Consider the following 25,192-nt stretch of genomic DNA (forward strand, 5'->3'; position numbering starts at 1 on the left):
CAACTCATTTTATCTTGGCCTGATACAGAATAAAAACATCTGTGAGGTAACTACAACTCCCCAGTGACCAAGCCCTAACTGCTCATGCAATAGTTTTTGCACTGAGCTGCAGAATATATATTATTAGTTGAATATTCTGCTTTAGCAGTGCAACGGATAATTTCTGACAGTAGTTCTAATCTTCAAACATTCTTGAAATATCATCATTTAACCAATTAAAAAGTCCTTTTATTGACAGATATTGGTGGGAACCTTTCAGCTGCAAATAGCAACCTCCATCAAAGTGCCTAACTCCAGCACTGACTGGGAAGCCTACTTAAAGGTTCCCAGGCATGCTGCACTGGATGACTTTTAGCTACACACAGTATTGGTGCACCCTACTCACAACAACTGAAACAAATCACAGGAACTAGAATAGCTCAAATCCCCATTTTCAGGAAAAACCATTTCAACTTTTTATAATTATGATATAATGATGTATGTTATACCATACACACAAACAGTTAAAAAATTTGGAACATTACCTGAATGAGATTTGCTGCTGACAGCCTTTGCCCTCTATAGCCCAAATTTCCTAATGCAAGCAGGGTCTTGAGAGACTACTTTTCACACAGCTATTTGTCCAGACTCTTGGAATATGACCTAATTGGTGGCCAGAGAATCAAAATATGATGCAAGAACTGTATTTCTGTTGAGCTTTGCTCATTTTGTATGTTATTTTATTCAGGTTTTACTGTTCATTAAAAGTTAATTTATTCGGTATTCACTGAAAACAGCCAATAACTGAGACCAAGATATAATTTCTTGGATATGTTCTACATAGGCTCACGATTTAATTCCTTTTACATTAAAGAGACACACCTTTTTTCTAGTGTGACAAATGAATGTGATTTAAACTACTGGTTTTCCTGCTATTTCATTAGTACTCATTTTTCTGTTGTATTCAACAGAGTAGAGTCTAGGCTGTAGTAAAGAAGTGACCGAATACTGCCTAATTATTCAATCTCATGATGCTCATACATCTTCTATTTAATTTGTGTTTCTCAATACAAGGAATATTTTAGCACTGCTAGAACCAAATCATTCTGTTGAACAAGTTCTAGCACATGCATGTACAGATATGAATACAAGGTCTACAAGAGCACTGGAAATACAGATTAATTTCACTACAATATGCAGTTAAAAGTTTTCAACAACCTTAGCATTACTCTCCCAGCCTTGTAAATATCAAGTCACAGAAGAATTCAGTTTCAAAATAAGTTACAAGATGAGAGTGGCTCACAAGAATAACCACATCCCCTCTTCCACCTGTTCTTGCTCCTTCTGAAATGCAAAGGTGATGAGGCGATGTCCAGCTTTAAAAATAAAAAAATTCAAAATATGGCAAAGATGAAAAATCCATCAAAGTATGATTTGATGATTTCTAATAATCTGTAATGGAAAATAAGTATTTTTCAATTAAATGTAATGCATCCATTTCCACAGTACAGTTTAAATATAACTTGCCTGGAAATAATAGTTTTATGCTTTGTAAAATTAATTAACAGAAAACACCTGCAATATGCTAAATTAATTTCAATTGGTTGTAATTAATCATACTTAAAATTAGGGAATATACTGCAGCAACCTAAAATAAGGTAAGATAGCACTCTACATTAAAATGAGATTTAACAGGTGTCTAGAGAACTTCTTCTAATGCTGAAAGAGTGGAAAACCACATCAAACCCTGAGACAATTTTCCTTGCTAATGTGATATAATTTTTGCCCACTAAAAGAACATGAATTTAAAACATTATGGAAACTATTCCCAAACTTTAATGAAATCTACAAATGAAGTTTCTAATTTTCTGTCATTTTGTTTCAGGTCCTATAATAATCTAAAAAAGAAAAAAAAGATTTTTGCATTTAGCATGTGGACCTACATGCACAACATTGTAAGAAAACACTATTCAGTCTGACATTTAACCTAACACTTAAAGAAATAAAGATAAAATAATCATTTAGAAACATTATATGTATCAACGTAAAAAAACTTATAAATGGATGCTATATGAGATCTCAAAAAACCTCAGCAAATATGATACGAGAGTTTTCAACTTGATGACAACATATAATGAAATACGCACTCCATGTACAGTGTATTTACAATAACACTAAAGGAACTCAATAGCTGTATTTCAGACTAGTTTCACTTTAACTCAGCTGGAAGTATAAACTCTCATAGCTAGACAGGGTAACTTACAACACTAACTTTGGATAATGTACATTTGAATTCAATATGGAAGATGGAAGAGTGTTTCTTTTTGTGGGTCTGTCTTTGCATTGTAATCTTTTCAGATGTATGTATACATCACCCAAGGCCACAACAGCGAAACATGAGAATTTTCAGGTGATATAAAAGTATATTTAAATATATATATGTATATATGTATTTTAACATTAAAGAACAGTACATTTAGAAGTCATTTAGGAAAATGTATGTCTACTGATTTGTTCAATCCTACTTATACAGTGACTCAGGATCTCTACAAATTTCATAATCCCAAGTTATGCAAGTAGACTAGCAAGATAATCATATTTCTGAGAATAAAGTACTATTTTTTCCTTAATTTTTAAATCCAAGATTGTACAAATTCAGAAAGAAGTTTATGAAGTAACTGATTATTTTCTTTACTCGCATGTAATTATTATTGCTACATATATATACAAAGCATAAGAGAAAAAAGCCCTAAAGAGCTGTTAAAGTGTGGTTTTTTTCCAACAGCCTCTTAAACTTCAGCTGTTTCAACTCGCACATATCATCACAAACGTACAATTTTTAAATATAAATTCCAAAGATTTCTTAGGTAGTTCATATAGCTTCAGGGATACAAAAAAGATACATACAATGTGAACTGTCTGGTACGTAGGATAGGAACATTCTTTTCCTGGAGATTCAAAAGCGATATGAAAACCAATGAAAGGTATGCTTCTGCTGTGATGCATTCCCCCAAGAAGTCTTACAAAAATTATACTATTAAATAATGTAAACGTAAGTGTCAGGTTGCATCTAGAGTAACAGACCACACATTATGGAAAAAGTTACAAGAAAAGATTGCCAAATTTCTGATCTGCTACTGATTAGCAGAAGAATGTTATGCATTTGTTTCCAGTTGTAATCTAACCTTCATGCATATTCAAAAGCTAGAGTGTATGTGCATAGTAACAATAATCTTCCATGATATATCTTTACACAGTATCTTGGGCACCAATGAAGAAAATTTCAGGAAGCTGGCAAATTCCGTATAATTTCACTACACAGAAAATATACCTAAACTTCAAAAAGAACAAACTTATTATTAATTACAGCTCACACCGGTCTTTGACTAAAGTATAACAATAATAAACAAGGTACTCATCATTTTACATTGCTTAACACTTTGAATGCCATATTCATTCACATACTTATGTTTTACTGATGTTCCACTTTTAAAAGTGTATAAAGGACTGTTGCTTTGTAGTTCACATTTATATGGCTTTCCTAGAAGAACGCAGAATACCATACTGAATGCCTATTGTGCAGAAATAACCCTGAAGGCTGTATCATAGTATTCAGTAGAAAACCCTTACCAATTTTTCATCAACTGTGATGAGTTGCGTGTCTCGAGTTTGGTTCTGCGCCAGCCGCCATGTGGAAGTGCTCAGTGACCTGCAGTGCAAGACTTGAAGTTAAAAAATGATTCATGCAATGAGAAAATAGAGGCAGACAAATCTTACATAAACAAGTTACTTTAACAATATCCGTCTTGTAAAAAAAATTGAAGAGGGAGAGATGAGGGCACAAAAATCCTTTTTCTCCCCAATTAGTTCTGTCTGCTGAGTTTTTGGCAGACTCCCACTTAGCAGTTCACAACAGGCTGCACTTTATGTCAGCCTACAGGCTCTCTGTCACAGAGAGACTGCCAGTGGCAAGGACTGTACTGCTCTATATGAACGTACAGTAGCTGGTTTGTCACGAACAGACAGAAAAACACAAGGCTGCTGCAAGCATTCTGGAACTCTGATCCTTAAACTGATGGCATCAGAGGGGAAATATCCTAAATCTATTTGCAATGGTACAGCTCCAATTCTACACATCAATAACATGACATTAACAAATTCAAAAATCCCAAACCAATCCAAAAAAATGACTAAACAAACTCTAAGCTGATACTGCAAACATAGCTTTCAGGTTGGGAGTGGGCAAAACAACTATTTTCCTTAATTTCTGAATAATTTTGGGTCAGCTTATTCATTTCAAGAAATACAATTTATCTTCTTGCATAATTGCTAAATCTGTAAGATACATATGGAAACAGAGAACACAATTCCACATCACTGAATTAACTAGATTTGCACTTTGCTTACATTATGTCACTAATGACAGGCTTAGGCCCTTTGAGTACAAATCATCTTTTGGCGAAATAATGCAACAGCAGGTGAAACAAGCCAAGAAACTTAATTCTCTGACCTCATGATAGAATACCAGGTTGGAAGAGAACCTCAAGGACCATCTGTTTCAACCTTTCTTGGCAAAAGCATGGTCTAGACAAGATGGCCCAACACCCAGTCCAGCTGAATCTTTGAATTGTCCAACTCTGAGGAACCCACCACTTCCCAGGGGAGATTGTTCCAATAGCTGACTGACTTAACTACACTGTGAAAAATTTTCCCTGTGTCTAACCAAAATCTCAACAGGAGTAACTTGTTCCATTAGCTTCTTTTGCATGTGACTCACTGTAAAAAGGAGTGTCCACCTTCTCTGTAACCACCTTTTAAAATACTGGAACCTGGTGATAAGTCTTTGGTCAAGACTAAACCAATCCAGTTCTTTCAGACTTTCCTCATGTGCCAGGCTTCCCTGTCCTTTCATGACCTTTGTGGCCTTTCTTTGGATCCCCTCCAGCCTGTCCATGTTGTATTGCAGGTATGGCCTGAGAAGTGCTGAGAAAAGTGGGATCATAACTTCTTCATCTCTGCTGGTTATGCTTTTGTTGATGCAACCCAGCAACCTGTTTCCTCTCTTTGCTCAGAAGCAACTGTCCACACAGACTGAGACTGTTCTCCTCAGGACCTCCAGTCCCTTACCCCAAAGTTAGTCCCCAGTCGTGTAAATCCCAGACTATGCTGCAGTTCTGGATTATGATTTCCCAGGTTGAACAACAGCAACTTGCTCTTGATGAACTTCATAAGGATCTTACTAGCCCACTTTTCCAGCCTGTTTAGGTCTTCCTGCAGGGTGAATTTCTTTTCCAAAGTGTCCACTTCCCCACTCATTTTGGTATCACCAGCAAACTTTTATCAGGGTTTGCCAGAATCCCACCATGGATCACTTATGAAGAAATCAAACAGTGCTGGGCCCAAAGCTGATCCCTGGGGACCCCACCTGTAACAGGTTGCCAATGTGAAAAGGAGCGAGACACCACCACGCTCTGAGTGCTGCCTGTCAGCCAGCTCCCCACCCACTGCATGGACCACTTCACCAGTCTGTGGCACACCAGTTGTTTTGGGAGGAGGCTTTGACAAAGCATATCAAAACCCTTGGAGAAATCCAGGTAGACAACAGTGTGCTCCATATTTGATTAAGGCCATTTTAAAGAAATGAGGAACAAAAATGCAGGAATTCATTTTTCTCTACAAAAACTTTCTGAAACTAAAAAACTGCAACAAAGTTCAGTTAAATATCTAATATAAATAAAAACTTTCAGCACAGATTACATTCTATTAAATTATCTTCCCTCTGCCTTTAACAACTTCAAAACATCTCCAAAGCACAAAGTTTATTAACTCACCTAACTCTGTGGCATGGACAGACAGATCTATTTCTATTTAAAGTGACAAAATCTGTCAGGAAAGTTACTTTGTTTCAGAACATAGAAGTTTTCCAGTGCAAGGAAGCCAAATTATTTCATAAAAACTCAAGGTAACTACTTTGCTAGCTCAAAATCTCTGTACCAGAATGCTTCTGGCTCAATACTGCCAGTAATTTTTAAGTTGCAAATGTAACAGAATACGTCACAAAAACAGAATAGAGAGATTCTGGAGCACTAGGAGAACAGGCTGTTACTTGGTCCTTATTAAAATACACACCAAGAGAGATGTTATCCTAAGAGCATGCTGAACAGCAGCATTACACTTGTGTTCCAGACTTAAGTAGCTAAAGCCAGAAAATATTCAACCTTAAATAAGGAAAAAAAGCCATTGCTACAGGAAAATTAGTTTCTCCTCCACTACAATAGCTTTACTATCAAAGTAATATTCTGCAGGTATTCCTGGAACTTCATGTGGTACAGTGTTCACTACATTACTTAACATCTGTCCATAAGAAAGACATTGGATTATGCAATTTAATTATTTCCTTCTCTAAAGAAAACTCATCTAGACTATGAATCAAGAAGTTCTCTGAAGCTTGTTCTGTGGAAATGTCTGATCAATATGTAAAGATTCAGGTATGTAAAGGTTGCAAAAAGGCTGATCAGGATGATACTTTTTCTTGTAATATAAATTGAGTTATGAACAAAATCTAGCACAATTTAGTTTGAACATGGTTGAGAGTGGCTTGTTTTGTTTTAAACTGGAAAAACATTAATCAGCTTTAAAAAGTACAAATGCCATGCCCTTGAAAATTATTTCCACTCACCATTACATCATTAGACATTGTTTCTACTAACACCATGATAAAGAGCAGGGTAAAAACCAGATTAAAGGTGGGCAGGATCTCCTTCTGAGATGCCTCAACATTTTACACAGAGGGAGTTGGCTTTTAGCATGAGATGACTCTGTCAACTGGGATAACTTCCAAGGCATCGTACCTTATAGCTCTCCATGATATTTAGGCTAATCCTCAAAAGCATATGGACAGCTTACTAACCTAAGTCAACTTCTCCTCTTCATCATTTTTCAAAGACATTTCTGTTGACTACACAATTCTAGAAAACACACAACTGTTACAACCTTGGAAATCACAACCTTGTACACTTCTTAAATGAGCTGCCTTCTGTCCATCCCTAGACTGCAATGAGCTGGACAGAACACACTTTCTCTAAGAACTTCCTAACTGAAGAGTGGTTGAAAACTGGCTTTTGGACTAGGAAAGTGAATCTCAAGTCAGTGGAGGAGAGACCTCCAGGTGAAAATACAAAAAACACCAGTTGTGCTTTAAAGATGACAGGCTGACAATATTTCTATTTGCTGCATCTCTCACAGGAAAGTAACCTGAAGTTTGGAAAAACCAGCAACTCTGAAATGTCATGTGAACTTAAATACTGCTATTTGAAAGTTAATAGGAAGTGTAGCCTGATTCCCAGAATGCCTGTTCAATTTTCAGCAGGCTTCATTGCAAGTGTGTAGCTAATGTCAGGCACTAATCTGAGGACAGAACCAGGAAATGCACCTCTTTCACACAAGGCTCTCTTCTCAAACTCTGACAATGGCAACTTTATAATATCTATTATACCTTCAAGTTAAATGAATTTGCAATCTAAATCACTTAAGTTAACACTTGAGTTAAACCTTTTATGTCATCCTCAACAGTACAGTAACTCTCAGAAAATTATCTATTAGTATTTGCCCACATCCACCTTGACTTTTAGGTAGTTTTTCTGATGGATAATCTTGCAGAAGTCTAGAATACACATTTGCATGCAGAATCACACAATCACTGGGTTGGAAGCGACCTTCAAGCTCATTGAGTACAACTCAGCCCTAACTGCAACTACAACCTCAACTGCAACTACAATTGCATTCTCCCAAGATCCTACTGCTTTTTCCTATGACTAACCTCTGGAAAGGTAATCTGCTTTCTTCCTTTCTCTCTGCGCGTAATATGGGTATACATTACCCATTTGCTTCTTTTTGACTGCTTATGCTTTTTTTCCCCCCTGTTGAAATATCTTGGGACGAGCAGGAAGTTCTACTTCTACCCTGTTCTAAGTCTAATTAAACTCTGATTTAGAATTATTGTACACAGAATACTTAGAATAATTACAAATAGACTGCTAAAATAATTCAGAATTTCAGAAACTATAGAGAAAGCTTTACATGTAGCTAGCAACAATAAACCTTGCTATCTTATAGGCTTATTAATGACCAATTCAGAACACATACCAAATGAACTTCCTTCATGGTTACTATCTAATAAACAAAGTGTGACAAGGCTCCAAGCTGGCCAGAGCTCTGCTGTGAATATGCCCAAATGCTTTCCTTATAGTGAGCTTGTCAGTGATGAACAAACAGGCGTTCAAATGTAAAAATCTAGGTTTATTGTAAAAGCCCGCCTTTTAAAAAAAAAATTCTTCAAAATTACGTAAAACAAAAATTAAAAAAGTCACCTCTCTCCTTTATGATTGTCCATATACTTTCCTACAGTATAGCAGCTCCTTTATCTTTTGAGTCCACCATTTAAATGTCATTTCATTTATATTGGCAAAAGGATTTTCTCCCTATCCTAGGAAATTGTGTTGGGAATCTCAATTCCTCAATCTTGATCTATATAATCTTATACCATTATTTTACACTACTGTAAGTTAAGATTATCTGTAGTTTATGATAATTTCATTATACTAATTTCTACAGTTCATTTAAACTGTAACATTGTTTACCAAAATTTTGTCTTTACCACCTATCTGATTACTTCAGCATAGGCTTTGTTATATATATATGCTACAAAACAATATAATGATACTTCTTGGTCTCAGTCTTAGGAGTTTTAAAAAGGTCAAAGTAGCTTTTTCTTCCACTGTGAACAGTTCTTCAGTGAGGCATTGTAGAACTGGACATTACATCTAGAAATAATTATGTCTCCCATTTCTTATTTTAGAGTCTCACAATAAATGTAAAATGTCTTTTACACTGTACAGAAAAGACAGGAATAGATATTCGGCAAAGACTAAACTACATGATCTTATTAAATACCTGTAACTCTTGTATCAGCTCAGTAACACAGAATGAATTAATGAGGACTTCCAGAAAAAATATGTCTTTGTAGAATTCAAAACTTTCTGTAAGTACCATGTGTCCAGAAAAAACAAACGCTGTGATCAACTAACCATGTCTTCCATGATAAGTGTGTATTCCCCTTTCACCATCATCTGTAGTTACACCAAAGTCACAAATGGTTTCCACATCCCTGCTACACAAACAAAGGAGTCCAGTGAGAAGCCACTGAAGTTCTTCAGTCTACTGGCAAACTACAATATTCATAACAGTACCAGGTCTCTCAACCATCTTTTACCACTGTGTGATAAGGACATAGCAGTTCCTTGCTGCAGGGAAGATTCTTAGGTCTTCACTTCCCTTCTTAAGTTATAGGCCCCAGCTCTGCTGAAGCCATTAACTTCTGTTGAACAGAAGAAACCAAACAGTAAAAAAATGGTCAGTGGAGGTCTTTTGTGGTATCTGAATTAAGGCATCTGACTTGAACGTATTACTTGGTTATTCTAGGTATATGTATTCAACTGCTAAAACTCAACAAATTTGACCACCGTAAATACCTGCAAAGTAACCTATGCTTAACTCCTACATAGTAAGAAGCTGCCATATTTACACGGCTTTAATTTGCCTTCTACGGAGAGCAGTGCTCTGACTAGAATGCTTACACAACATCTAGATGTGAAAACTTGTATCTACCTGACACAATTCAGTAGATGGGACTTAAAACCATTGCACAAAAACTTTTCCTTAACCTCTTTATGTAACACATTTGACTGTTTGATCTATTAGCACCCCCTTTTGGTCAGCTGTTGGAGATGTGGTAAAAAACCCCAGGTATCACCAAACAGGTAATCAGATCATAATGAATAGGTAAAACAAAGTCTTGAAGAAAGTCCCATGTACCACATGAGAAATAAAGACAGTCATCAAGAAATAAGTCTAAAGGACATTTTAAGTATTTTGACGCTGAAAGACCTGGGCATCAGTGGATGTGAATATACGTATATGCAGAAGCCATGATGAACAATGCAATAGATTGAATATTTTTAATTTTTAGAAAACCAACCTTTTAAATATTATTGCATTTAATATTATTGCATTTCTAATAATATAAGCTTCAGAATGTACAGCCCCCATAAAAACATTAAATTCTGAAAAAAAAGAACAAAAAGAAACACCACCAGCTAACAACTTCCACAGCACCCAACCTAGTCATACACTGTGATTAAAGAGACTAAATACAAATCAGTATGAAGTTCCAGCACATAAAATACAGGAAATAATGATACAATGTTAAATACAATACAGATCACACTATTCAATATATTTTTTTTAGCCCCAACATAATGCATTTTTATAAAGGCAGCTTGCAAAGCTAAACTTGTGAGAGATTAATTTAAACACAGTGGGATAATATTTCCTTGGTATTAAAGTCACTACTGTAGTTGAAGTGATAATGACTTAACAGAGTCAATGGTATTTTATTTTTACTCGGTTTCACTTACTAGTCTTACTACTTTCCAACAGAAGTAAAATATGGAACATAGTGCCAAACACTGCCTATGGCGACATGTAGTTTTTTTTTGTAGTATGAACTGCAGGATGAACTTTCATGTTGGGAGGAAAACAAAGTTCCTCATTAATAAATAATATTTTCATACTCTGATGAAGTTGGCTGATCATACTTTTTCCTTTGCCTACAAAATGATGCTAAACAGAGTAAATTATGCTTCTAAATAGATGAATGCAGTATTAATTTACCTAAACTACTGAAATTTTGGTAGTAAATTGCTGAAATTATATAAATTGAAATATAAATAAACAGACACTGCTTTTACTTGCTAATAAGTTTATATGCAATAAATTTTTTTTTCTAGTTGCGTGTTTGGAAAACAGGGCAAGAACTGACTATGCTTTCCTGTCAGGCAAAACTTACGAAAAGAAGCAATGGTTATATAAATGTACTAAATTAACATGGAAATAAGCATTTGACTTGTGGTTTGGAACTTTGAAGCTAAATATTAAGTTAACCTGTTTTTACAAATATAAACTACAGGCCTGTCAGTCTCACTTCAGTGCCTGGTAAAGTTCTGGAGAAGACCATTCTGAGAATTACTGAAAAACACCTGAAGGACAGTCACAGCCAGCAGAGCTTCATGAAGGAACAGTTCTGCTTGACAATTTCCTTTTATGACAAGGTAACACACCTAGCTGCTCAAGAGAAGCCAGCTGATGTGATCTTTCTGGATTTCAACAAAGCTTTCAATAGTGTCCCTCATAGGATCCTTCTGGACAAAATGTCCAGCTCACAGCTGGACAAACACATCATGGGATGGGTGAGAGCTGGCTCATGGGCTGGGCACAAAGGGTTACAGTGAATGGGGTGGTATCAGACTGGGGACCTGTCACTAGGGGGGTTCCACAGAACTTCATCTTAGGCCCTAAAACTTTCAACATCTTCATTAACAACCTGGATGCAGGACTGGAAGGGATACCAAGTAAATTTGACAATGATACTAAATTGGGAGGAGCTGTTAAAGGCAGAGAAGCTGCACAGAGGGATCCTGACAATCAGAAGAACTGACAATCACAAACCAGATTAAATTTAACATGGGCAAGTCCTGGATTCTGCACGTGGGATGGGGCAGCCCTGGATGTACAGACAGACTGGGGAATGAGAGGCTGCACAGCAGTGCCATGGAAAGGGCCCTGGGGCTCTGGTCCATGGCAAGTTGAACATGAGCCAGCAGTGCCCTGGCAGCCAGGAGGGCCAAGCGTGTCCTGGGGGCATCAGGGACAGCATCACCAGCCAGGCAAGGGAGGGGATTGTCCTGCTCTGCTCTGCACTGGGGCAGCCTCACCTCCAGTGCTGGGGGCACTTTTGGGAACCCCCATATAAGAAGGTCATAAAGCTATTAGAGAATGCCCACAGGAGGGCGAAGGAGCTGTTGAAGGGTCTTGAAGGGAAGCTACATGAGAAGCAGCTTGGTCTGTTCAGCCTGAGGGAGAATGAAGAGACCACATTGCAGTCTGCAACTTCCTTGTGAGAGGACATAGAGAGCAGGCACTGATCTCTTCACTGTGGTGACAGTACTTGAGGGAACAACATGAAGCTGTGTCAGGGAAGGTTTAGGCTGGATATCAGGAAAAGGTTCCTCACACAGAGGAGTGCTAGGCACTGCCACAGAAGTGGTCAAAGCACCAAGCGAGACAGAGCTCAAGAGGTGTTTGGACAAGGCACTCAGGCACGTGGGTGTGACACCTCCTGTACAGGGCCAGGAGCTGGACTCACTGATACTTGTGGATCCCTTCCAACCCAGAATACTCTATAATTCTTTGAAATTAGCTACATTTTCAAGTAGTGAATACATCATCACATAGAAAATAATAAAATTTTAGTTATTTTAGATTCTACTTTAATTATCCCACAGGTGAGAAAATGATGTTGACCTGCTATATTCAAACAAGTATCAGCTGAAGAACCACTGACAATGTAAAGAAATGCTCCTTCCAGAACTACCACAGGACCAGAGCACTATATCCACCCCTGCAGCCTAGTGGATTATTCAGGACACAAGTCAGTTCTGCGAAGACATGAACTGCCCACCACCAGTTTTCTTCATTTAATCAGATTTCTTGCAGTCAAGACATAATAAAGAAGGTAACCTCTGACCTAGTACCATGCCTGCACTTTCCTTGACTCAAACAGAGCCCATTTGAGCAGCCAGCTAACTGAGGTGACATGACTGGGTGCACAACAAAGACCAGTCCTTCAGAAGGCTCCACATGAGGCAGACAGTATGTCCAGGCTGGCTCAGCCACTCCTCTGCCACTCCTGCAGAGCTGGTGTCTTTTGAGATTTTGAGTATAAGCTTATGCATAATGCAAACAGCTTGAGCTGAGGAAAAGTTCAGCCAAAAATCCACAGAGCTAGCCTGAAGGTTCAAGTCAGCGCACTCACAAGCAACAGCTGCACATCCTGAAACAGTTCTCTGCAAGTCTCAGGCTGGGATCAAAACATTTCTTGAAGTGCTTAGATACAAACTGAGTCATTACTTGCAACTAAACTTCTAAAAAATGTCATGTCAGTGCTCCTTGACCCTCACATGCACATGACTCAGAGCACACCAGTGGTCTCTGACAGATTACAGAAAATAGATTAGAACACTTTGAGAGAGGGGCTTAACATGTTAAAAACAAAATTACTCAAAATTATTTAAACATTTTTGTTTTAGAAATAAAAGAACTCATTATGAAAGGAGATCAGGTACACTACATTTAGAGCAATATAATACCTAATTTGTAAGATGTCCAACAGCTATCAGGTCACGGGAACTCTGAATTACTGCCACCCGTACAGTTGCTAATAAAGCATTTCATTACACACTACTCTCCAAACTGGAACACCTAATCTTAGGAATTAACCTCAGTTCACAATCTTAAAGCAGCAGGCTGCTGAGAACCAGAAACTTCTTACAGGCAAGTTATTTGGAAGACATATAATACTAGAAATGTTGCACAGCCCATAACAACTATCAACTAAATTACATTCTCTAGTTAGAAAGCCTAATAAAGTTAAAAAAGAAGAGAGAAAAGTTGTGTAGGGTGTAAAGATAAAATACCCAGGTGACACATTTGCTTTCTTTGTGCTTTCTAAATGTCAAACTCCCCACACACATATTCAGGCATTCATAGAACTTGACAAAACTAAAAACTGTGCTCTCTTTATAGAAGGAACAACAGAAGTCAAAGGGTTTCATTTCAAAACTGTGCGGAATGAAACTAATGTCCCACATCCCACCTCTGTCTGATTTTGTGCATTTTGAAAAAGAGCCTTTGAATCATGTTAACATTAAACAGAAAAACAGAGTAAAGATTCCTCTGTGTTTGCAAACTGGTTTAAGGCACAGCATGGTCCTGTATTTCACCCCTATCCACTCCTATTGATTTAGCCCTTCAATCTGACTGCATTTACTAGCTAAATTAATTCTTATTCTAATAATCCAAGGCCTGTAAAACACAGCATATATATTGAGATATATATATATATATGTGTGTATGCATATCTATGTGTATATATACATATATACATATATAAAAGGCAACTTCTTTCTTATTTAATGTTCTCAAACACTTGAACCCTAAACTACAATACAAAAAGGAATTCTTTTAACTGTTACTGGAAAACTACATCTTGGTTTATAATGGTTCGTGAAAGTCAAATAAGCTATTTGGCAAGTAAGCCTTAGCTGTTGGGCAGCTATGACAAACTGTATTTAAGAGCTATATATTAATGTTTGTAGTACAAGCCAGTTGGAGAAAGCCAAATGCTTTACAAATGGAACATGACCTACAGGTTTCTTTTCAAAACTGTGTGCTCTTAGGAGTTGTTCTAGATGAGAATGGGATAATCTAGGTAACATTATTCTGCATTATTTAATTTCACACAAGCTTTGTGAACTTCACCTTGTTTCAGCTACGTTTCTCTTTAATTTCCTTTCTGACACTAAGCCTTTGTCCTCAATTCCCCTTTGAACTGTTGCCATTCCTCAGCTATTATGTACCTTAGCTACACTCCATGTCACACACCTCAGTCACACCACTGGATCTGTCAGCCCACATGGTTCTTATACAGCTCTGAGGAGAAAAATCTCCATGATACTTCAATAAATTTTTGACTACTGAGTTATACTCAGAGAAGATACACCAATGGTGCCACCTTATTTGTAAGAACATAGTCTGAGTTTTTAAGTGCTCTAACACTGACAGTCTGAAGACAAACTCTCTCAGACCACCCATCAGGACACTAAGGGCAGCAGCAGGTCTTAAAGGCCATGACCAGCCTCATACAGGGCCTCCATGAACATCCCCTGCCTGTGGCCCTGGAGTTCCATTTAAAAGCTCAACTTTGGGTCTTCAGCCCTTGCTGAAGTGGTATCATTAGGTGCACCCACCTCCAGCCCTGGTTCTGGCTCTTGCCCTGGTCAGTAAGGGCACTGTCCCTGCTGGGGTCACCCTCACTTCCCAGCTTGCCTTACCTTCTGGACTAGACAGCTTTTGATGCTCCTTGACACTTTGCTTGTCATTAATTCCTATCAAATAAAACACAATATTTGGTTTTTTTTTCCAGTCTATGCAATTAATCTGCACTTGGTTTTCAGCCTCATATTGCAACCAAATCAAAGAACTTAATTTTTATGTAGTCTCTCTATAATGACTGATTTTAAATCATACCTTGTTTTAAAATTATACTAACCACACAAGCTTTTAGTTGTGGGTACTGCCTTCTACAATATACATCTGAGATGAAAACAAATGGATGGCTGCAGTGTAAGCAACCTATGTGTTTCCCACAGGAGTTTTGAAAAAAAAAATTATCACATCAAAACTTTAACTCCTATTCTACACACAAGTGCAAGCAACAATGGCACTAGCTAGGGAAAAAAAACTTCCTTTCTTTTGCATACAGCATCAGCATCTGCAGTCTTGGAACAATTATTCTTTAAATCGATGGACAAATTACTGTGCACTTCAAGAAAAATATAATGAAAATACCAAGCTACATAAAAGAAAGCTTGAATGCCCCGTTTTTCCATAATTATCTGATTTAATTTTATTTTCACCTGTCATTATTTATTAATGTAAACAGACTTCAGAAGCATTTTTGAGAACTCACCTTTGAGAATAAAAATAACCTCATCAGCTACCCTATTTGTGTGTTCACTTGTGCACCAATCCTCATACACTGATCCCCTCCTCCTCCACTAGTACTATTCTTTCTTACTTTTCATATTCTTACTATCTAATCAGCTGTTAGCTCTCTCTCTAAAAGGAGACTGCAAGTATTGATATTACTCACGCTTTTATAAAGCCTTAAGGTAACACTGATGCTTTTGAAGCAAACCTCATTCTTGAATTTCAGTTCAAATAACATGCAGATTATTTGTCTCTTTCTCTGGTAGGCACCAACACTGGCATATGAAAATATACCACTCTTACAGAATTTTCCTTCCAATAACTTACCACAGCAGATGCAAATACTCCTTGAATATGTGACAGAACGGTCAAAGCAACTGCATGAAGAGCTTTCTGCCTTTTTCCTTCATTTGAAATGCAGCAAAAAGATGATACATTGTAACTTCTGAAAATGCAATATCCATAAAAATCTTAGCTTAAAACTACTGAAATCTATAAAAAATATGAAGAACTGAACAGCTCTCATCTGCAACAGAAGTTTAGTTTGGACTTCAATATAAATAGCATCACTAACACTTAGCGGATTACTGCATTAACATTTAGCAGAAGACTTCAATAGACTGATCACAAATGACAATGCCAGAGGTGTTCACATATAAAATAAACATTCATAAAAGGTCTAAAAATATTTGCATCAAATACATAAAGTGTGACTTTAAAAAAGGGAACAGGACTTGTTTATGAACTCTTTCATGTTAAGACCCCAGTAATAAGCAGCTGCAAGAACTGTTTGCCCACACAAATTCTGGAGCTGCCTACAGACTCTCTTGTTGAGTCAAAAGTTACTTAACTTCTTCAGAATCTGTCATGGGTCAAAGGGAGATTCAGACAGAAACTACTGCAGCCAGAAAGAGCTAAGTAAATAGTACCTAAACATACTATTACACTGCCAGGAGAGAACAACTGCCCTTTGAAACTCAGACAAAAATAATACCATTAATTTCTTAGGAAATATGAAAATAAACAATTTAAAGAAGATAATGTGAACTCTTCAGCTTACCTCCTGCTAGTTTAGAGATTTCTTTTTTTAGAAACAAAAAAGGATGTGATCTTAAGATACTTCAGAGGTATATTTTCTAACACGGTCAGAATCAAATGCTTACAAAAGAATTTTAAAAACGTAGCAAAATCCACTGTACTATCATAAGAATGAAAACCTATACATGGGTAAAACATATAAAACATTTACCTGTTAAGGATCATACAAATTTACTGAAATTATTAGTATAAAATAGGAGTTGTTAAACTTGGGTTTTTTTTAAAACTAGTTGTGTGTAGGTTCACGTTTCCCTGCTAATTATAAAACTCTCAGCATTTCGTCGCCTAAAACAGTCAATTACATCTAAGATGGACAATAATAAGGTCAATTGAGTCAAAATGCTCAACCTATAGTAAGGCAAAATCAAGGCAATTTTTAAAATCCAAATAGCCGTACTTTTCCACTGTGAGTTAAATCTGTTGAACATGTTATATTAAGCCTGCATCAATAAAGCAAATTTTATTATTTTGGTAACACAGATTTGAAACACTGTCCATTGACAGTAGGCATAATTATTCCCTTTCCCCATGTATCCATCTGGTATTTCATAATCTTACTACTGACTAATTTATTTGACAAAAAATGTGGTTCAACTTAGTGCAACAAGTTCTACAATTACATTTCTCAGACTCTGAGATATCAAATATTTGGTATCAGGATATACCAACATGAAGGTCTTTTCTGTAAGAATGTTTGAGGGATTTTCTTGAAAATAAAGGGTCATTTTTCAAATATAGTGTTAGATTCTATTTTAAATTGTCTAGTCCCTGAAGGAAAGTATTATGTCCTTCTGTTTTAAGATACCATTGCCAACAAATTTCACCTCGACCCTACAAAGCTTTTTTGAGGGTTTGTTTGTTTGTTGTTTTGGTGCAGTTTTGAGGGTTAAATTCTATCCCTATTCCACTTCAAATATTCTAAGTAGAGAGAAGATTATTAGGTTCTCAAATCAGTAAATTTTTGAAAAAAGTTATTATCACATGTAACAACACTTTTTCAAAAGTATGCCAGACTTTATGTAAGCAAGTTACAGTTCTGATCCCACAATGGTTAGTTGCCACAAAAGTGACTAGAAGAGCATTCAGTTGTTTTAGTGGAGAAGGAAGTACATTGCTTATTTACTAGTTAGCTTTCAACAAAATATACCTTACACATCTGTCTGCTTGTCTCTGTTTAACCTTTACTTTCTGAAAAATGCAATTTCTCCCCTCTGGGTTTCCAATTCCAAAACTGAAGGGACTGAATGTAAATAAAATAAGTCACCCAAGTCATATGATCAATAAGAAAGAACAATCTAAGAAGCCTTATCAGGAATATTTTGCTGTCATGATGCAAGTTCTACTTAGTCCTCCATAAGCACATCAGAAAAACAGCCATTTCCAGAACAACACATCTCCTCCTTGCCCCCTTCTCAAACTTTGCCTCTCCCAAACTTTTTTTCCTATCTGCCCCTCTTACTTGCACATCTTCCTAACTATTCTTTTTCTCCTCTAGACGAATTCTGAAAATATGCAAACTTTCACAAACATTACAGGAATCCCATACACTTAAAGAACTCAAATGAGATGAATCTGAGCTCACCACTAAACTACACAATACATGGTATTTTTCACTTTTTCACTGTGATGGAATTGTTCACATTGACAGCACCATTCTACTGCTCCCATGCTTCATTAAATCCAACATCTTCATTACTCCATGGGGACCTTCCAAAGCTTACTCTTTCCACTCCAAAAGAATCAAGGAGCACTCCTATACCCTACTTCCAATAAAGCCAAACAGAGAAGGCAAAAGAAGGAAATCTAAGACACCCTTCTGGTTCATCATAACTACTTTGATATTTTCATAACGGTGCATACCCATGAACACAACAGACTCGAGTAAATTATCCTGTTGCAACTACTCAAGTAGTTGCATCAGCTGCTGATGGATTAGCAGCTTAGAGATACTACCTAAAATACTGCAAAGGGACTGAAGTCATCCTCCTTACCAGAAATTTCCCCCTCTCTTCATCAAAGCATGCAAAATGGTTGTGGAAAGAGGGTTGTACTTCACAAGAGCCAGACACAAGCCATTGTCAAAGGACCTGTGACTATAACAAATAACCACTGATATTGCTTTCAGTCACAGTGAACAGGCAAGACTCGGCTCCTACACCCTCTCTTAACCACACAATCACTATTTGAGCAGTGTGGACAAGAGTGAAAAGGAGTAGTTTTTAAAGGAATTATGCACTTCAGACACACGAAATACCTACTCCCAAACTATGGCTTCAGGGTGTCTGCAAGACCAGACAACACTCACTGATGCCTTAGAGTTTTGTTTTTAAACTCATGCTCATTAAGTGTATGAACTATAGTGGATTTCATCTTTTTCTCCCCTTGTCTATGTCTATTTGTCTCACCATATCTTTCACCTTGAGTCTTCTCTAATGCTCCATGTCATCACACTCTCACAAGCAAAAAAAAACTGCTGGAATTTTATTCCAGATTTCAGTTTACTCCAGTGCTATTAAGAGTCTCAGTAAGATACTGAGACTCACTGTACTTGCTCTGATACACATTACAACCAAAATACTTACTTAAGATAAAATTGTAAAATTCTAGCCAAATACATATTTTAAAAGCCAAATACATCTTTTTTTCCTGGTAAATAACCAAAATGAAACTATCTATAAACACTTCTTATACAGCTAAAGCAAGACTGAAAAAAGACTGCTTTTTCTCCTGGTCTTTAAATTTTATTCCAGGTTCTCTGTGTAGATCATATCAGTCACTGGAAGTAATTTTAACCAAGATAAATGATACAGAACTATGTTTTTTATTAATGAAAACCAAAGCTTCTGATGTGTCTGAGCCTGACAACACCACACATACTTTTATATATTTTGTGGTATAAAGGAAACAGCAGTCATGTATTACAGATGGATGAAATAATAAATAATACAACTTCTGCAACATGCTGCCTATTCCAGACTTGACAGAAACTTCTCACTGGCTAGCACTAACAGTGGTGAAATAGTGTTTTTATTAGCCATATTCAGTCAGGACTTTGAACATCTTTAAACGGCTCTCTGCTGGTTTCTACCCAGACCTGGCTCCGCAAAGTCTACCAAGCCATATTTTAACATGTGCTTTGGAATTGACATGCAAGAAAAATGTCAATATTATTTCATTAAAGAAAAAGAACCAAACAATAACACAAAAGAGTAAGCTATTATCTTGCAGAATTATAATTTTTTTTAAAGTTAGTAAGCATTTTCTCTATTTTTCATAGAAGGACAGGATAAAAAATTAAGACAGGAGTTTTTTTCTGTTTTAGAAGTCCTTTATTTTACCACAAAAATGGCTTCTCCCTTATCTTCTTGAGGGGGAAGCCTGCTTATAAAGACAGTAACTCAAAACTGAGATATAAATGGCATCCCAGATTTCCTCAGGTTTTTGAAAATTACTGAATAATAGGCTTTGTACTACACGTGTCCATAATTCTTTACTTTCATAACCTCAGATATCCATTTATGATTGTGTCAGAGACAGAAGACAAGTCTAAGGCCTGCCGTATTTGTCTGCTATGGTATAGGAAGACAGGATAATGTAAAAGACGTCATGATTAGTTGGTAAGACTAACCTTCAGTAAAGAAACTATGTATCAGTCACCTGGTGGGATTCATCCTGTCAAAGCGGAATAACACACAATTAAACTGTTGTTGGCATGGAGGTGTGATCATGGGCTGTTTATGATCTCATCTCATGCGGTGGCCCTGCGTGAGATGATGCTGGAACTGGCCACTCCTGAGGAGGTGATACAAGGGGTGGTTCTGGGGTGGACGGAGAGGAGGACATGATGCATGCAGTTTTCATCCAGGGGATGTCCTGAAGGTGCACAATCTGCCTGCCCCCGCTGCCTGAGCGCCACACTCCATCTCCTCCTACTCAGCAGCTTCTCAAACATTCAGGGGTTGGTATGTATTTATGCAAAAGTGACTAACAAAATTGACTTGCTTTGCAATTCCTACTGTGTCCCGAGTTTTTTGTGCATGGGCATCCTCCTGAACCATAACAATGATGAACCAGAAAAACATTTGCTGTCATACTCAGAGTCTTCACAATAGCATTACAAAAGGAAGGTAACACATTTTGAAAGCCACTAAAAAGTGACATGAAAAATTCATTATCATGAAATTCAGAGAGCATGTGGCCCTACTATACCTACACACAAAACATTCTTCTACAGCAACAGAAATTAATTCTGACTCAAATATATTGTGACAAAAAGGGCTTCTCAGAAACACTCTGAAGTGTCTTAGAAACAAATATCTGATTCCCAGTTCAGCAGGAATTTGTTTGACGTTTTCTTTTCCAGCTTCAACTGTCTCTATTTCTAATGGAAGGAAACACTGCAACCTTTTAGGTCAAACTAGTGAGAGCATGTTCGACATAATTTCAAGCCACCTTAAAACTTCACAGCATGAAAGGTTCAAAATAGTTTTTAAGCAAAAGAGACACTTTTACTTTCTCAATCATCTAGGGACTCAGTAACCCCTGCTTAAGTGATTTAAAACAAGCACTCAGGACTTCATAAAGATATGAGGAATGTTGCTGCATGTTCTCTTAATTTCAGACTGAACACTTATGTCCATATTGTGGAAAAAGCCAGTACCAGTTTAGAATCATTGGGCAGCTTGGGCATGTGTACATTAAAGTGCCTAAGTATGTCCCAATAAAAGCAGTATTTGTGCTAGATGATGTCATAAAATTTCTAAGAACCAAATATTACTAACAGAAATCAGAACAGAATCTCTCTTGTAACTCTTGGGAAGTGACCGCATTATTATTTAACTGAACTTCTGAAAACTGGAGCACTATAAGAAGTTTCACATGCAAAAATCTACAGAAAAATGCACTGCAAATAAAGATACATCTTGAATGCTTAAAATTCAATCTTACAGTCCAAACAATAAGCTGTATTACTCTCACAACCTAATTTAAGCAAGTAACATGAAACTTGCATTAAGTTTTACCAAACAGCCTAAGTAAACAAAAGTGTAGGGCTGGAGTGATATAAGAGTCATTCAAATGCCCTCACAGTTGACAGTTCCAGAATCTTCTTAGGTCATCTCCTAAGAACACCAATAATTTTTATTGTTAGTAATTGTAACATCTGTATTTACCTAAACATACACATCTAGCACACTGGTTACAACACACTCTTTCTACAGTTTGACAATGCCAGAGATTACTCCACTAAAAAATTAGACAGACAAATACTTCCAAACAAAGAGACTACTTCTACCAAATCGCATCTGTCAAAATACTTTTCTGAAAGGAAACCAGTATTGCAGGATTTATACATCCAATTGCAAGATATGCAGCAAACTACTGGCTTCTCCAAGAAGTAGTCTTTTGGATAGCTGCTGATCACTTCAGCTGGAAAATAAGTTTAAGTGGTCTTTGGTAAATGTTCAGTTCTGTGAGGTCAGGAGATGTGAGACAATAAAGCTAAAAATGGGACTTGTACAATGGCAAATTTTGAGGCATCTATCTGTATACATAAATTTATATAGGTTTCTGATGAAATACAATCAATTACATGCTCTGCATGAAAGATTATACTGTATGTATCAAAGGAAGACAAACACTTGCATATGAGAAGCAATACAAAGTGAAAAAGAAAGAGATACACTTTTTCCTGTCTACTTCTATCTGATTTATCACTTCACAATGAGCCCTAGGAAGACATTTTGAATTTAAAACATAGAACCCTAAATGCTCTTCTGTAATTATGTATGTTGATTCTCACTCCCAAGTAGGGAGACTACACAGCCTGGTTAAGAATAAAATTTCATAAAAATATTTTTCAAATAAATATATTTTATATAAAACAGTAATTGAGAAAAGATTTAAGTTTCAGTGCCTACCTAACCAGGGAACAATTACTTTGCAAAACTTATGCAATAAATGACAGTCCTAAGCATTCCCTCATACTGCCAAAACGATCTTATTCTGAAGTGTCTTTTCCTTATTCCACGGAAAATTTCTCATTGTAACAACAGGGATTACAAAGCTGTGTACAAAACTTCAGGAGAAACTCATAATGCCCTCCCTCTTCTCCAAGAAACTGCCCACTGATCAGGTCACTGTCCTAGAGAATGTGAAGCATAAGTTTCAGTCCCACTCAGGCCACTCTCCTCAACATCCCCCTTACTGAAAACGCTAAGGGACACTAATTCTTCCTCACTCTCTGCGGAAAGCAAAGAATCTAACACAGTGTTTCAAAGACGAAATACCAACTGAAGTGTACCTACCTCATATCTCCATACACTTCTCATACCCAGCCCTGCTACATCCTACTATTCTGAAATAATTACTTGAAATGTAGCATGGTAAGACTTTAAAACAAACAAAATTCTTTTTAGCCTGAATTACTTGACTGATGCAATTCACAACATGGGACAGGCAATAGTTCTGTCAACACCAGAGAAGTAGAAGGGCAGAAGGAAACAGCTGAACATGAACAGTAAGTTTCTGGATTAGTGTGGAGGAACTCCTAAATTCATACCCACAGATTTCAAAGCATTTTTAAGAGACTGACAATTAACCTTCAACACCATAAAACAGGTGCCATTTTAGGAGGGAGAAGGCAGCAGTAGGTAATGGGAAAGTCAGAGGATAAAAACGTGCAAAAATAGTAGAGCTGTAGTTCTTTCTCTGAGTGTATATATAGTTTTCTCTGTGTGTTTCTATAGGCACACACATATTTATATACACATATTTAAAAACCCCAACAGATGAAAAAAAAAATTACTAGAGCAAACCTGTATCTGTTAATATCGAAAGACTTAAGGAGCACAAAGACCAAAACTCCAAAACACAACTAAAGGCAGTGAGCTACATTATTTTTCCTGACTAGACTGGCACAAGCCTTGCGCCTGTGAGATGCACAAAAGTAACAACATGCACGCCTCTTCAACTCGTGGTTGGGTCACGTACTGGACATCTAACACAGGTCTCTGCATTAAAGAAACAAATAACAAAGTGCCACCTAAGATTATAAAGCCATTTCCAATATTATTTTTAAGAAATTGGCGAAAAAACAGATATATTCATCTTCTGAAAAAGGTAACGATGTTTCGAAATAGGGATGGAGAGGAAAGGCAACACGATAGAAAAGAATGTACGGGGGGTGCAAATCTCGGGGAAGACTGCTGGCGAGGTGACGCTCCCCGTCAGCGAGGCCGCGACGAGCAGAACCCGACCTCCGGGCACCGCAAGGACATCGGGCGGGCGGTCACCGCGAGGCAGACAGCAAGGACGGGCAAGGGCACGCACCGACAGACAGGAATAGGCAAGGACACGCACGGACACACAGGGACAGGCAAGGACACGCACGGACTGACACGGAGGAAGCCTCGGCCCCGCGCCTGCTGCCAGCCTGGCCGCCCCCCACCCGCGTCGGGGCCTACGCGGCACCCCCGACCCAGCTCCTGGGGCGGCCGCGGCGGAGGCCCAGGCCCGGGACGGCCTCCTCGGGCCCTCGCGGGCGCCGGGGTGCGGCGGTGCCCCCCGGGCGGCCGGCGGGGAGCCCGCGGTGCCGTTACCTGGGCGGCGGCGGGCGGACCGCGGCCGCTCCGCTCCTGGCGATGAGGCCCCTCAGCGCCGCTGACATTGAGAGAGACGCCGCCATGATGCTCAACGCAGCCGCTGGGAGACGGCGGCGCCGGAGGGCCAAACCTCCTCCGCTCGGACAGGAAACGCGAAGGCGAGGGCGGAACGAGGCGGCGGGAAGAGGCGGTGGGAAGAGGCGGCGGGAAGGGCGGGCAGGGAACAGGGGGCAGAGAACGGGGCTGGGATAGGGAGCGATGGGGATAGGGCTCGGCCGAGGCAGGAGAGAAAGGCACTGCTGGCCTGGTGGGAAGGCAGAACTGATGTCCGGAGGTCCGGGAAGGAGACACTCAGGTGTTTGGGGTGCAGGCGCTCCTTTTTCTCAGCTACATGTTTGGCCCTGAAATATTTTCTGGCAGCGTTGGTTGTGACGCCATCTTCTTTATGGGCAGAAGCTGAAAGACAGGAAATTTAGGTTCTCTATTAGAAGGAAATTCTTTACTGTGAGGGTGGCGAGACACTGGAACAGGTTGCCGGGGTCAGATTGTGGACTCCCTAATCCTTGCAGTGTTCAAAGCCGGGTTGGATATAAAGCCTTCAGAAACCTGGACTATGGAACCAGAGATGTGTCCCTGCCCCATGGCAGGGGCATTGGGACTAGGTGATCTATAAGATCTGTTCAAACCCTTAACTTGCAGATTCTGTGACTCTGGATGGCAGGACAAGCCCCAGGGAGGGCAGGTGTCTGGGCTGTCTGGTTCCCTGTGCCTGCAGCCCTCCGTCCTGGGCACAGAAGCTGTGGGATCAGGTAATTTTGGCCCCATTCTTTCCCATTATATTTTGCTGA

General features: G+C 38.3%; 1 protein-coding gene across 1 annotated transcript in view; it reads right to left on the reverse strand.

Annotated features, from left to right (window-relative positions):
• NDUFS4 (NADH:ubiquinone oxidoreductase subunit S4) overlaps positions 1-24,479 on the reverse strand; it is a 47,787-nt gene extending 23,308 nt beyond the window's left edge. The window contains exons 1-2 of the mRNA XM_066569050.1: positions 24,342-24,479; positions 3,610-3,688 (exon numbers count right to left, since the gene is read on the reverse strand). Coding sequence (XP_066425147.1) covers positions 3,610-3,688; positions 24,342-24,427 — 165 coding nt within the window. The 5' untranslated portion in view covers positions 24,428-24,479. The remainder of the gene's footprint in view (positions 1-3,609; positions 3,689-24,341) is intronic.
• Between the last annotated feature and the right edge of the window lie 713 nt (positions 24,480-25,192).

The sequence above is a fragment of the Molothrus aeneus genome, chromosome Z (genome assembly GCF_037042795.1).
Source record: "Molothrus aeneus isolate 106 chromosome Z, BPBGC_Maene_1.0, whole genome shotgun sequence".
Taxonomy (NCBI): Eukaryota; Metazoa; Chordata; class Aves; order Passeriformes; family Icteridae; genus Molothrus; species Molothrus aeneus.